The 14,839-nt window shown below is 40.5% G+C and overlaps 1 protein-coding gene across 1 annotated transcript in view; it reads right to left on the minus strand.

The window, feature by feature from the left end:
• LOC104467975 (low-density lipoprotein receptor-related protein 6-like) overlaps positions 1-14,839 on the minus strand; it is a gene marked incomplete at its 3' end in the record, with an annotated part of 60,777 nt that overhangs the window by 2,702 nt on the left and 43,236 nt on the right. The window contains exon 3 of the mRNA XM_010081958.1: positions 11,119-11,316. Within this exon, the coding sequence (XP_010080260.1) occupies positions 11,119-11,316 (198 nt within the window). The remainder of the gene's footprint in view (positions 1-11,118; positions 11,317-14,839) is intronic.

Here is a 14,839-nt window from a genome sequence, read left to right on the forward strand (position 1 = left end):
GTGCGTCAGCATGGAAGCAGTGGCTGAGTTGCGCTAAACGAGCCTTCACAAGCTAATGAGAAGGGGGAGGAAAGGGCTGGAGAGCCAAGGTGCTAAAAACAGGAAAAGGAAGGGGAGAGGGAGCAAGAAATATCCTCCTGATGGCTGCCATGAAGCAGTTATGCTTTAGCATGATTCGCGTTAGGAACTGCAGAGCTCTGGTTTTGGCAGAAGAGGGGTCCCAACTTCTGCCTCGATCGATTATTTATTAAATACACCCGGGTGAATCAAGGGGACCAGACCATCTCCTGTAGCACTCAACTGCTGCGCCCAGCTGACAGTAGCAGGCACTTCTCACCTACAGGGTGTTTCACAAGCACCCACGCGGGGTCAGGGGGCAGCCAGGTCTCCACATTTCTGGCCTCACTAATAAAGCCACTGTACCAGGTATGGCGCTGCAGGCGTAATTGGACTGACATGACCTGACAGCTCTTTGTTGGCAACTACCTTCAGTCTCTACATTAGCAGCCCAGGTTTGACTGGAACAAGCGACACGACAGCAAAAAGCACTACATCCTATTAGCCTTCACTAAGCTCTTCAGTCCCTTCAAACTGCTGTACTCGGATCACTAGTCTCGTTAAAAAGAGACACCAGAGATGATGAGAAAGTGAGAGATGAGGATAAGGAGTAATGTTATTCGTTCAGGAGACATCTCCAGGGCTTCAGCAACATGCAAACTGGCTCCACATTAGATGGCACTAAGCACACACTAACTTTAATAATCTTCCCTGTGCCAGGCATATAATCACACAAATTTGTCTCAAAAATCTTGATGGCAATTGACATTTAAAATATCACCATCTCTACTCTGTTTAGTGGCTGGAAAGAAAATGCAGAAGGGGATGGCAGAGAAGGAAGGTGGAAAGAGGAAAAGAGAGAGAAAACAAGCAGCTTCCATAGAAATTAAATTCCACCTGTGCCACATGTCGCAATTTCCTAAATGCAACTATTTATAGTATCATCATGGTAATCAGAGATGCAATTGCATTAAAACTTGTTATAGTAAAGAGTTTCCTACTGCCTGAAGAAAACGTAAATCCAATTTAGAAATATTCACCTTTATTCTATTCTTATTCTGTTAAAGAATCTTGTGAAATACTTTGTGAAGATAAAGGAAACAAATAAGAAACAAGTTAAAGTAGGCATTCCAAAGGGGCTACTGAACTCTGAAATGGAATACGTATATGAAAATTCATAGACATTCTATCCAGTTTCTTACTAGCAATGACAAAAAAGCTCCTACTTCAGGATAATATGCAGACAAAGACTAAACTCACTTGAAACAAAAATTAATAGTGAAATGACAAAAAAAGATTAGCTTTAAATTCATATACTTTATCACAATCAGGATTTCCTCAGTCTGCCCTTATTTATTTTTCCGCTAATACTGGCATTCAAATCCAAAACTAGATTATAGCTATGAAATTTTAAAATTATTCACACCAAAAGAAAGCCACCAGAAATCAAGATAATATAAATTTACAATATCATCAGAATGACAATTTTTCCCCTAGAATTTTAACATCTAACATTTTATATCCAAGTATAATAGCATTTCTCCATAAAAATAAACAAGCAAACACTTTCTGTTAACCAAACCCCTTCTATTCTGGCTACATTAGAGTGCTCTAATTTCAAAAACTGATCAGAACACCTGCAGAGAATCCGGGGTACTTTAGACATCCCATCCTGTAAGTCTCTAAACCATAAACATTCCAGCTTCACAGCAGTGAAGCTCCTTTCAGGGGACCTCTGAGGCTGCCCGTGCTCAATCTCCAGGGAAGGGTGCAAGAATTTTCACGTTTATGTTTCAATTCATTTCTCCCATGTCCCTCTGGAAGATCCTGTACCTATCACCACCTCCTAGGCCATCAGAAAGGAGGGGAAAAAAAAACCCTACTGTTGTTTCACACTTTGCAATCCCATTTCAAATACAACTGTGAAGACCTGGAAAAAGAAGGTAATTCATTTTAAGACTTCATACTTAATACTATAGTAAAATTTACCACAGTGGCATCCAATTAGAATACAATATTAAGAGCTGGAAATTCATACCAACTAGAGGTAAAAGCTTTCTGATTAGTCTATGTATTGTTGAAAAAGTCTTTAAGGGATACTGGTATCTGCATTTACTGAATATTAATTTATTTTCCTTCTTATTCTAAACTAGATCAATTTTCAGTTTAAAGATACCTGGGGAATACATTCTTATCAGGCCTTTTCTTATTTGTTTTAAATCTTGGTATAAGAAAAATGAAACAAAGTTGTTAAGCTGCAATTACCGTCACATCTTCCTTCATGAAAAATTAAAAATGTAAAGACTCATCTACTGAAACTTGCTTTTAGTGGTCTTCATGTTAAACAAAGAAAGCATATAACAGACAGGCTTACATGAAGCAAATAATAGTATTTTACACAAAATGTTTCTCTCCATCTACAGATTAATGGCTAAGCATTCAGGAAACTGCAAAAATCACACAGCCTCGACTTAAGACATTTGGAAACATTAGCAAGGGGCTGGAGCTCGTACAGCACAAATCCCACACGCCATCAGACGAAGCAGGATGAAAGACTAGACAACTGTAAAACACCACACCAAGGATGCCACAAGGACGGCAGGGTGCTCTGGTTCCCTTGGAAGCTTACAAGGTTTCCTCTTCTGCCAACCTAACAAAAATATTTGCAAAGGAAACTTGGAAAACTAAACTGGATTTTAACCATGAATGTTTGTTCAAATATTCCTATCAGAATACAAGCCTGGTTATAATTACCTGAGAAAATAAACAGGAAACATGACTTGCGGGTTGTAATACTGTCTTTTAAAACCAAAAAATTTTCTCTTTTGCCACATCTTTGTCACAATTGCCACGTGTTTCCAGAAAGTATATGGAAAAAATAACAGGTCTAGCAATGACATTCCAAATCCCACCTTCAATAAAAATCTGAAAAAGTCAATCAGAAGTAAAACTGTGCTTGAGAAATGAAGTTCATTCTGTGGGTCATTTTTCAGGCAAACGCCATCATGACAGGCAGTATAGACGAAAGGCCTCCGGCAAAAGGGGAGGAGACTGGGAAGCCAACAGGAAGACGTGAGCGGGTTCAGAAGGAAGGTGCACCAGTACTGACTGCAGAGTGGTCTGTGTTTCCTTACTGAAGCTGCCCTTCCTTCGCTTCCAGCAGGGCTGTCATCCTGAACTAATTCTGCATTTGCCATCTCAGGTCTCGGAGCAGTATCGACGAGCTGTTCCGTTGATCCACCTGGGCTAATCATCCTGTACTATGTACTTCTATCTAAAGTCTAGAAATATGCAGACACCTGTGACCTCGTGACTCTATCTACATACACAGCGTTATATGTATCACACACAGTCAACTAGCTTCTATAGGTATGTTGGTGATAAAAGGAAGACTAGGGAAAATGTGGGCCCCCTCTGGAAGGAAACAAGATACCTGGTTAACCAGGATATGGAGAAGGCTGAAGCACTCAACAACGTTTTTGCTTCAGTCTTCACTGGCACATGCTCAAGCCACACGGCCCAACTTGCAGAAGGCAAAGGCAGGGACTGGGAGAATGAAGAACTGCCCACTGTAGAAAACTATCAGATTCGAGACCATCTAAGGAACCTGAAGGTGCACAAGTCCATGAGACTTGATGAAATGCATCCACAGGTCCCAAGGGAACTGGCAAACGAAGTTGCTAAGCCACTATCCACCATATCTGAGAAGTCGTGGCGGTCCAGTGACATTCCCTCTGACTGGAAAAGGGGAAACATAACCCCCATATTCAAAAAGAAAAATAAGGAAGACCCAGGGAACTACAGGCTGTTCAGTCTCACCTCTGTGCCCAGTAAGATCATGGAGCTGATCCTCCTGGAAACTATGCTAAGGCACATGGAAAACAAGGAGGTGATTAGTGAAAGTCAGCATGGCTTCACTAAGGGCAAATCGTGCCTGACAAATTTGGTGGCCTTCTACAACGGTGCTACAGTGTTGGTGAATAAAGGAAGAGCAACTGACATCATCTACCTGGACTTGTGCAAGGCCTTTGACACTGTCCTGCATGACATCCTTGTCTCTAAATTGGAGAGACGTGGATTTGACAGAAAGACCACTCAGTGGATAAGGAACTGGCGGGATGGCTGCACTCAAAGAGTTGTGGTCAATGGCTCAATGTCCAAGTGGAGATCAGTGATGAGTGGTATTCCTCAGGTGTTGGTACTGGGACCAGTGTTGTTTAACATCTTCGTGGGAGACATGGACAGTGGGATTGAGTACACCCTCAGCAGGTTTGCCGATGTCGCCCACACCACACAGCTTGGTGTCATACCTGAGGGAAGGGATGCCATTGAGAGAGACCCTGACAGGCCTGAGAGATGGGCCTGTGTAAACCTCATGAAGTTCAACAAGGCCTAGTGCAAGGTCCTGCACCTGGGTCAGGGCAATCCCAAGCACAAATACAGGCTGGGAGGAGAAGGGATAGAGAAAAGCCCTGAGGAGAAGGACTTTGGGGTGTTGGTTGATGAGAAGCTCAATATGAGCCGGTGATGTGTGCTTGCCAACTTTCACAGAAAGCCAACTGTGTCCTGGGCTGCATCAAAAGAAGTATGACCTGCAGGTTGAGGGAAGAGATTCTGACTCTGCTCTTGTGAGACCCGACCTAGAGTACTGGATCCCGTTCTGGGGCCCCCAACATACGGAGGACATGGACATGTTGAAGTGAGTCCAGAGGAGGACCACGAAGATGGTCAGAGGGCCGGAGCACCTCCCGTACAAGCACAGGCTGAGAGAACTGAGGTTGTTCAGCCTGGAGAAGAGAAGGGTCTGGGGAGACCTTATAGCAGCCTTCCAGTACTTAAAGTGGGCCTACAGGAGAGATGGGGAGGAACTCTTCATCAGGGAGTGTAGTGATAGGATCAGGGGTAATAGTTTTAAGCTGAAAGAGGGAAGATTTAGATCACACATGAGGAAGACATTTTTTACTGAGAGGGTGGTGAGACACCGGAACAGGTTTCCCAGGGAAGCTGTGGATGCCCCATCCCTGGAGGGGTTCAAGGCCAGGCTGGATGAGGCTTTGAGCAACCTGGGCTAGTGGGAGGTGTCCCTGCCCATGGCAGGGGGGTTGGAACTAGATGAGCTTTAAGGTCCCTTCCAACCCAAACCATTCTATGAACTACAGGTCTTTTGAAGCTCCACCTTTCCAGCATTTTATTTCACAAGGACCTTGGGGAAGAAGCAAGAAATTCACCCCAGCTCTGTGTCCAAATAATCTAATTCTGCTTATGCAGGCTTCTCTAGTAGTTTTAATCAGGGCACTTTTCATCTTCTGCACTGGCCTGTAATGTGTTCGTGAAGTACTGAAACAGGGTTTTCACAACAGACAGTTCCTCTTCACTGCTGGAGGGTATTAAGCATTTTTACCTCACAGAAATACAGACAAAGATATACACAGAATGCAATATTTTATACCTTGCATGTAATGTCATATATTGTACACATTATATGCAAATAATGAAAGAGAAACTCTTCTAAATGCAGGGACTGTATTTTTAGTGTTTCATCAAATGTACAACTAATCATCTGGCAGACAGACATAAGCTGATGCTTGAAAACAGAAACTAGAAAAATCAATGCTCAAGTGCAAACTTAAGACATTCACCTCCTTGCAAGAGCTCCCCAGCTTTCTGACAGTTGCTGAAAGTATGTTTTCTTACAGTGGCCTCAAAACCCATCTCATTAGCACAAACACTTCCTGGGGGACCTTGTAAGTGCATTTCCCTTCAGCCAGTAACGTGTTAACTTATTAATTAGAACTGCTGCTGCAGGGTAAAGGAAGAGAAAATTAATTCAAGAGCTGCCTTAGCAGGCCAACCTATCTCGGGTACTCTACTCACAGGAGAGCTGTCTGCAATTCAGTTTTGTTTAATTAGTCCCACAAAAAGCAACTGTTCACTCTGATAAGAGCAAGGCAAGAGCTGCAAAAAAACACCACCATCTCTTCTATGCACCAATTTAGTATTTTAATTATTACATTCTGACATGAAAAACTGTTCATTCCTTTCTCTTGCTGGCACACCAAGGGCATTAGTCATCAACTTCTGCACTCTTTAATGAGTCCATCACTGGAGTAGCTAGGGCTAATAAGTCAAAGGGCTAGCAGGCAACGAATGATACATCATCCCCATAAAATATGCTGTAGGAGGTTTTCTCATGAATTTACGACTGCCGCATATTTACTGAATGCTACTGCCAAGGCTGTCATGTGGCTTACTAGTTTTGATGCAGAGGCCCATCGACTCTAAAGGGAGCCTATCAAAGTCCTGTCCGAAGAAGTGACAAAAAAAAAAAAAATAATCAAGGCCTCCTTTGTTTTTCCCCCTGTGTATTCCCCCCACCTGCCTACTGTACTCTTACACTATCCAGACCTCTGCAAGCAAGAAGCGAAGCATCCATGCATATCAATGTCCTTCTCCAACACATAGATCTTTACATTTTAACTCTTGTGTAGTGTCAGGTGTAAAGCCGTGATAGTCAGACTACAGAAAAGACAAAAAAGTTATGGATTTCTTACGAATTAGAAACACAACAAGAATATTTCCCTTTCATTCATTCCAAATTTTAGACCACTGAGGTCTGAATCTCAATATTTTAATACTGCCAGTGACACTAATTAAAACCTTTTCCTATTTACATTGTATCCTCTCTCACCACCTAAACCACAAAAGCAGTTTCCTTGGAACTGTTTGTAATTCTTTTTTGATAGAAAGATGTTTCTGCTTACTATTTCTGACTTCCCCCAAAGCAATTAAAACTCACATCATCCTGCTTTACACAAAGCTTTTACAATCACATTTATCTGCTATAAAACCTCTTTCCCACCTCACGTTATGCAACACTAAAAAATTTGAGACAGATACAATCTTTACTTATCTGCTTCCTTTGCTAAGTTACCAAAACTATTCCGATCTAGAATATTGTATTTTTATGAAGCTATATGTCTTTCAATAACTCGTATTTTCCCAGACATGTTGACAGTAGGTAAAGCACCAAAAAACCACGTAACATTTCACAATGATAAAATAAAAAAAATTCTGTTTTAATCAAGAGAAATTTAGATAGCAACAAATAAATTAAACTTACTTTCTAAATATAAAACAGCAGTTAGAAGAATGGTCTAAATATCAAGAACAAATCTCTACAACCAGCCACTACTAAATAAGCCAAAAAGTATGGTTTAAGTTAGATTATGCTCTCAATGATAATGATCTTTACTCTAAAAGTTAGCCCTCTTAAAAGGGGATTTTAAAAGGTACTGGTGGAAAAAAGTTGGCCTAACCACATAATGTCATATTTTCACATAGAAGCAAGGCCATCTGATCATTCTGGGTGTGTCTGTTTAGTATCCATTTCCTCCAACTCCATACCCAATGCACCTTGTATCTCTTGGCCAACCATTCAGGAAAGCAGGGATCACAAAAATAGGGTGGTGTTTGTTTTTTTTTTTTTACTTTTTACAAGTTTTCATTAACAAATGGATGGCTGTGAAGACGCAGGCAACCCTAAACCCCCTGTGTTTGACCCAACTGACAAGAGGAGCAGCTGGAAATAAGCTGCCCAGGAACACTTTGTCGAGCTGCCAGACCCAGCAAGAATGCAAAGGGGACACAGGCAGGAGCAAGCGATAATGCTGGGTGAAGGAATATAAGGAGCCATGGGTGCATTTGAGGGATGGCAAGAAAGAGAAAAAAAGCAGAGGGGTGTGGGGTGTGCACAAGGCACGGGAACATACAGAGAGAAGCCAGAGGGACTGCTGCTGGCGTGGAGGGATAAGTAGAAATCCTTCTAAACCCAGATGTTATTAGTTCTACCATTCACAGAAAAATCTGGTTAGTTTTTCTTTTTTGGGGGGTGGGGATGACTAGGAGAAAGACTGAAGGCTTTGTGGGTTTTGGGTTTGGGTTTTTTTTTCCCCACTTAAAAGGAAGATCTCAGGGGTTTTGTTTTGTCTGCAGAATTAGAAATGGTCTTTTCTTCTTTAGCATTAGAAAATCAGTTATTGGAAAAGATGAATAAAATAATTAAAAACCAAAATACAGAATTACAGCTGTAAAATATCATCCTGAGAAAGGTGAATTTACTGAATAACTGAAAGTATTTAACAAAAAAGAATCACTTTATATAGCACCAGAAGTTCATTTTTCTTAAAAGAGGCAGAGGCTAAGAGGTCATAACAGAGGAAAAAAAAACAAAACATAAAACCCCATTGCAGAATAGCTTAACTTCTGCAATTCTTCCCTTTTTTTTTTTTCCTCTCTTGATGATGTAATTGCAAAGAATAAAAAACAAAACAAAAATGCCTGGATACAGATGTTGATTATTTTCTAAATCTTCAGAACTTTCTCACATGCCTAGGGAAAAACAGGTGCTGTTAGAAGTGGTGCACGCTTCTGAGTGCTTAAGGGAAGTCATATGTGCTTTCCTCTCTAAAGATGATTCCCCTTTCTCCCCCTCAAATGGTAACAATTAGCATACTGACATTAAATGTTCCTGATACATCTCAGTATAATTTTTTAAAAAATAAAAACAACAACTTTAAAATATTAGACTAATTGTTTTGTTTTTAATGAATATGTAATAACAAATTAGTACACCTAAAAATCAAAATTACTTGTCTGCGCAAGTCTTTAATACAGGTTTTACCAATTCCAGATAATTTACTCAGGAATGAGGTTAACTGCCGGGGCCCAGGTGACTTTTCACTTCTATGTCATGAGACACAGCTGTTAGATGCAGGTCTCTGCAGACCGGCAAGGCTGGTCAGACCCTCACACCAAGAAAGATCGGCACCTTTGCAGCCTCATGTCTAGAATGAATCACTTCCAGGTTAGCCAAAGGCAGACCAGGGAATAAGCACTATTAAAATAAAAACAAAATACCAAACCCAAGTATATTTACAATCTTGTCCAACAGACCACCAACAGGAGGAAAAACTGCAAAAAAAGTCTGTAGAAAAAGATGACTGAAAATGCAGTAGTGCCATCAGGAAACACCAGTATAGCTCTGGAGCCAGAAAGACTGGAGACACTAGATAAGACAGCAAGGTTTCTGCTCTGTGGAAAAAACATAAAAACAGCCTTGGATGGTGGTGGTGTTGATTTTTGACTGGTGGACACTTTTCAAGAAATTATCATTTCAAAAGTGATCACTACATCCTGCATCATTTTCCAGGCAGCGCCACAGAAAGCAGTACCATTTAATGCAGCACCCAACATGCATTCTCGTGCTAGAAGGGCATCAGCAGGACTGCAGTAGCGCGGTGTCATACTATAGCAGTCCTTTCCCTCTCATACAAACAGAAGACTCAAGAATAAAATGAGCCACCAATTTATCCTGTTGGACAAAGCCACTGAAGTGCATTCTAGGTGTCATCATATCAGTCAGTAGTAATTTTGGTGTGGTACTTTCTTCTCTCTGGCATTATTGTTTGGAGGGTGGGGTTACTTTGGGTTTGCTTGTTTCTGTTATTCCTACAGCAACCGTATTTCATATTCGTGTGAGGAATCCACATTTGGACTGCAACTTTTCAGGTGACAAGCTGCTACATTGACCCCACGTGTGACTGCTTTCAGTTGAGATGACTCTTCTTAAAGTTCTGTTACACATCTGGTCTCACAATCTCTCCCTAAGATGGGAGATAGACAATATTATAAATAAGTTTTAAGAGAGAAAGAGATTTTAGGGTACTCCAGTTAACCAGCACCAATTAAAAAAAAAGTCTGAAGTTATTATTGTACATGACAATTCCTATGCCTTCTTCTTTACTTACTTGAAAACTTGTATGACAGTCATCCTTTTTTAAATAAAATATCACCAAGAAATATTTTTCTCTTTTTCACTACTATTAAGTTTTCTTTCTTGTGAAATAAACAGCAAATGAAGGACTACTTCAAATAGATATCCGTATCTCCATGTTTAGAATTAACAAAGCTACTTCCGATATTTAATATCCAAAGACATGAATTTAAAACTACATCCAACTCCTGTTACCTTCTATAAACAAACACCATTACAAACACACTGCATAAAGTTTTGGTCTTTTAACAGGCAGAATTTAGAAAGAAAATTATATAACCTTTCAAACCAGAATTACAAGAAACTGTGGAGTTCAAAATAAAGACCACAGTAAGACACTGAATGTTTAATGCGTGCTGCCTATGTTCATACTCACAAGTCCACACAAAACACCTATCTTGGCAATATGATTGATTTCTTTATACCAGATTAACATGCGTGGTGAAAGAAGGGACAAGTCCCTAAGAAGTCAGAACAAAGAACACAGGAAAGGATATTTCACGCCTAGATAAATCAGCTGAAGCATCACAAAAAATTTGCAAAGGATAACCTCAAAAAATCATATCTCTATATGATACCTTGGGCACAAGCTAACTGTTATTCATTTGTGTGTGTAAACACTACTTGCCAAAGCTATCTCATTTAATGAAGAGGCTCATCACACAAATTAGGCATAAATGCGTATATAAAGTACCAGATATACCCTTAATTAAGAAGTAGCTGTGACTGGATCAAGAATTACATCATCCCTATAAAACTCCTAGAGGAAAACAGTTGTTTTAGCATAGTTGTCTATAAAGACTGTTTTCCACTGATTTCCTAACCCCGAAGATCAATGAAACTGAAATACTAGTATACAATACATTTTTTCTTATTATTTTCCACATTTCTGAGTATCACAGCAACAGAGCAGAGAAGACCTATTGAAAAGGGACAATTTTGCAACACAGCCTTACACAATTAAGAATAGGATGCACAGATTTCTTTCTGGGATTGGTTCCAAGAAAAGACTTAGTGTGAGTTACAGGATACACCAAAGAGGAGCACACATTCAACTTCAGTGTTGGAAAGGGGAGGATGGGGAAGCACAATAGTTTCTGATAGCACTAGTTTGCTTAAAATTTTGTGAGTGCTAACGTGACAAGTCTCTGCAATAGAGCTGATGATGTTGCTTAAGCAACATCTAAGAAAAGCACAATGATATATAGATCAAACAAAAAACTTCTTACCTATGACTTCCATCCAGATTTGATTTGTGGATGAAATTCAGTTTAGCATCTGCCCAGTAAAGTTTCTGTTCCTCATAATCCAACGTCAGTCCGTTTGGCCAATATATGTCCGTGTTGACTATAATGGAACGGCTTGAACCATCCATCCCAGCACGTTCTATCTTTGGCACTTCTCCCCAGTCCGTCCAATACATGAACCTATAAGGGAAAAGACAGAAAAAGAAAGCAATCATATATAAATCTACAACTGGAATACTGGCTACAACTTTCAGTAAAGGCAAAGGCACTCCCTATCCTGCAGAGACAGTGTCTGTGGAGCTTTGTTCTACTGGTTAAGGTACGCTTCCTGTGAAACACAACAGAACAAAGTTACTTCACAAAAATCTGAAGAGAAACAGATTAAGACAAACCCACAGTACTATGTCATACTATACTTCCATATGTTTCTTTCTCTCCTTGGTTCAAGTGAGAAAATTGGGGATATCTAATGGATCTGGGCAACAATCTAAGAATTCAACATTAAATAGTAAAGATAGATACTACAGACTATTGCAAAATAAAAGTACAACAGCCTGTTTAACACGGGTCAGAGGGGGGAAATGGAAAAATAAGGTGGATGGATTTAGGGTGAACGTAGCAGCTGCATGCAAGGAAGTGAAGGGGATTTGATGGAAGACCAGTTCATGTCTTTTCTTCCAGAGAAATTCAGACAGGCAGCTAAGTCAACATGTTTAAAAGCACAGTTTGCACCCAGTGACCTTGCAAAACACTCTGCAAAATTTTTTTAAGACTGGTGAAACAAGGAAGTTTTAAAACATGTTCATACACACTGCCAGATACTTAAACATTATTTAGCAAGTAGTGGAAGGAGGGAAGTTACCTAGTTGCATTTCAGATGGAAGTGAAGCAAGGGAAACCACTTTATTATGGCTGTAGACTAGTGGGGGGTAAGAGTATTTGTCCTTTTTCTGCAGGTGGTAGAAAATGGATTTACTTTTGCGGGTTGTTAACAGAATGTGTAACTAAACAGTAGTAACACATAATATAAACAGGTCAGACAAAATGTGTCCATGGGGCTTGCTCTGTTTTGTTGTTGCAGCTGGGACAGACAAGAAGACTACTGTCCTAAATTGCTTCCCATAACCTCATGACATGTCCCAGCATACCTGCCTGTATCTGTGCTCCCTAACCCGGCTCAGTCAAAACAATCCAGATTAGGAAAGATCTGAAGCCTTTAAACTAACCCAGATCATCACACAACCACAATATGTCACTATATGGTGCCCACATGTGAAGAGGCCTGGCCACCCATCCTTTAAAGAAAAACAAATGTGCAACACATTTAAGAAACATTTGCAGATTAAGTTATTCTTGGCAAAGAATTTTTTTTTTTTTTTAAGTCAGGAAATTCCATGTCATATTTTCTCCCTTAATTCATGTCTACAGCATGTTTGTTTTCATGCATAGCTATATCTGCAGACAGAAATGCAGCTGATTAATACAAATATTGCCCTATTCGATCCCAGGTGAGTCATGCCTTATGGAGCAATGTGCCCGTCTTAAACACAGAGCACAAATATCTGAAGAGAATATGTGAGATTTCTGTAGGCATGGACAAGTACTACAGAGAAACTGGGTTTCCATTGGGGGGAAAAAAAAAAAAAACCAAATCATTTTCAGATAGGTAGCACAGTAACAAGTCACTTGGTCAAGCCATGCAATAAGAGAACCATATACTTGAAAAAATGAAAAGTTTTAAACAGTCAGGCAGCATTTCACCAGCGAGCACGTGTTGAGAAGGGAGAGAGGAAAAATAGAGACTTATTTAAACTTCTTTAAAAACACCCTTCTTTGTCCCAGCTGTCAAGTCCTAGCCTTCCAAATACTTCATGAAGGTTAATAGGTTCCAAAGCTCTGGCCACCCCGCAAGACTGATTTTTCAGGTTTAAACAGCTCATTAGTCACTGTACAGCCTCATCTTCTTCCTTGTCTCCCTCTCACCTCTCATGCATGCTGCAATTATTCAAGCAAAAACAGTTAAGGGAAATTTGGTACCAAAGAAAAGCCTTCCCGGACTTCACAAAACCAGTCCTGTTTAATTTGTCAGAGGAGCACACATGCACACAGAGCTGGCTTTAAGATTCAGTAACATTTCCAATCAGCTCCAGTGACCTCTACTTGGTTTCTCCGATATTTTTTTTCCACTATCACTTGTTTGTTTTCTTCCACCTGGCTTGAAAGCCTACAGGTTTTAATGTCTCCATTGAAACGTCTCTTTGGAACCAGTCATGCTCCAGCTGATGGCACCAAGGGCTGTGCTTCGCTTGGGAAGCAGGGCTTCTCATTGCTGCAAACGCAATGCAGGTTATAGCTTGATGACCATTTCTTTCCGTAACAGTTGCTTTTAAGCAACTTCTTGCAGATCATCTTTGTTTCTAGTACAGGGCTCATGTGGGCATGGAGGAAACTGGGAAGAACTGTGTGAAAAAACAGGAGGAAATGCCCCTGTTGTGATCATGCTTTCAGTTAACTGCAACTGCTACGAGGCAACGCAGACCTGGCTACCAACCAAGTGAGGGTGGGGAGGGACAGACAGATGCATGGACATGACTATAAATTCCCATCACTGCAGAGGTGTCTCTACAGATTTTCTACAGAGATCTCAGATCCCTCTTCCAGGTAATACCAAACTGCTCACATACGTGTGCTGGTTCCTCCCTTCTGGAAGGCTTACAGATTCTTGTTTCATTATATAATAGTTGGTAAGTAATCTATACAGAGAACGTACAGAAAGGAAGATGTTACAACATACATACTTATTGAACAGGGGTAAGCCAGCCAGACAGACAAGGTAAGGGTCATTCTCCCTCCCCTCCACCTTCTTCAAAAACATTTAATTATTTCCATTTTAAAAAAACCACCCACCACCAAAGGTCACAGGATAGAGCAACGTATTCACTGAAAATTGATGTCTTGTGCTAAATTATGGCATTCAGATAACACCAGAAGACTACTGCTCCATTTGCCTCTCTTCTCACCCAGTTATACCTTGCTATAAAATTTAAATCCAGGAATCAAAATTTTAATTCCAGCCCAGAAGAGGAGAAATAAAAATTAAAATCTATACTACCCTTTTGAGTTTTAAGGAAAAAAACCCATACGTATGTAGCATGTTTACTGTACAGTGGCACAGGCACAGAATTGGGCTTCATGCTGGGCAATCCCAAATCCATAAGATCCAGAGGGCAATCTACAGACATGCTGTAAATTACTTCAGCAAGCCTGCTTGGGTCCAAATGCTTTCTCATGCTTCTTAATGTTGGCTGATGGTACTGTTATTCCACGCAGTTACAACCAGGACAGGCTGGTACTAGAGCTCTGGACCTTTCCAGCTCCTTGTTACTGCCTCCTTGCTGAAGGTCACCCCCTCACCAGGGTCAGCAATGGGGACATGAGCCCAGACCTGACTGCTGTACTTTACAGACCAGCTACGCCACCCAAACCCATCTTTGCAAGGAGTTTAAAACTAGTATGGAGAAGCTGCAGTGCAGCGACACAATTACATGTAAAAACCACAAACCCGAATAAACGTACCCTATGCCTAGGGATTTTTAAACATACACAACATACTTTCACTCCTCACAGGAATATCAGACTTAGCAGGAAGATCTTTCATTTAGTATCAAATCAACCCATATGGAGCCAAATCTCTCTTCAACCT

Source organism: Pterocles gutturalis, unplaced genomic scaffold (genome assembly GCF_000699245.1).
Source record: "Pterocles gutturalis isolate BGI_N339 unplaced genomic scaffold, ASM69924v1 scaffold6119, whole genome shotgun sequence".
Classification (NCBI taxonomy): Eukaryota; Metazoa; Chordata; class Aves; order Pterocliformes; family Pteroclidae; genus Pterocles; species Pterocles gutturalis.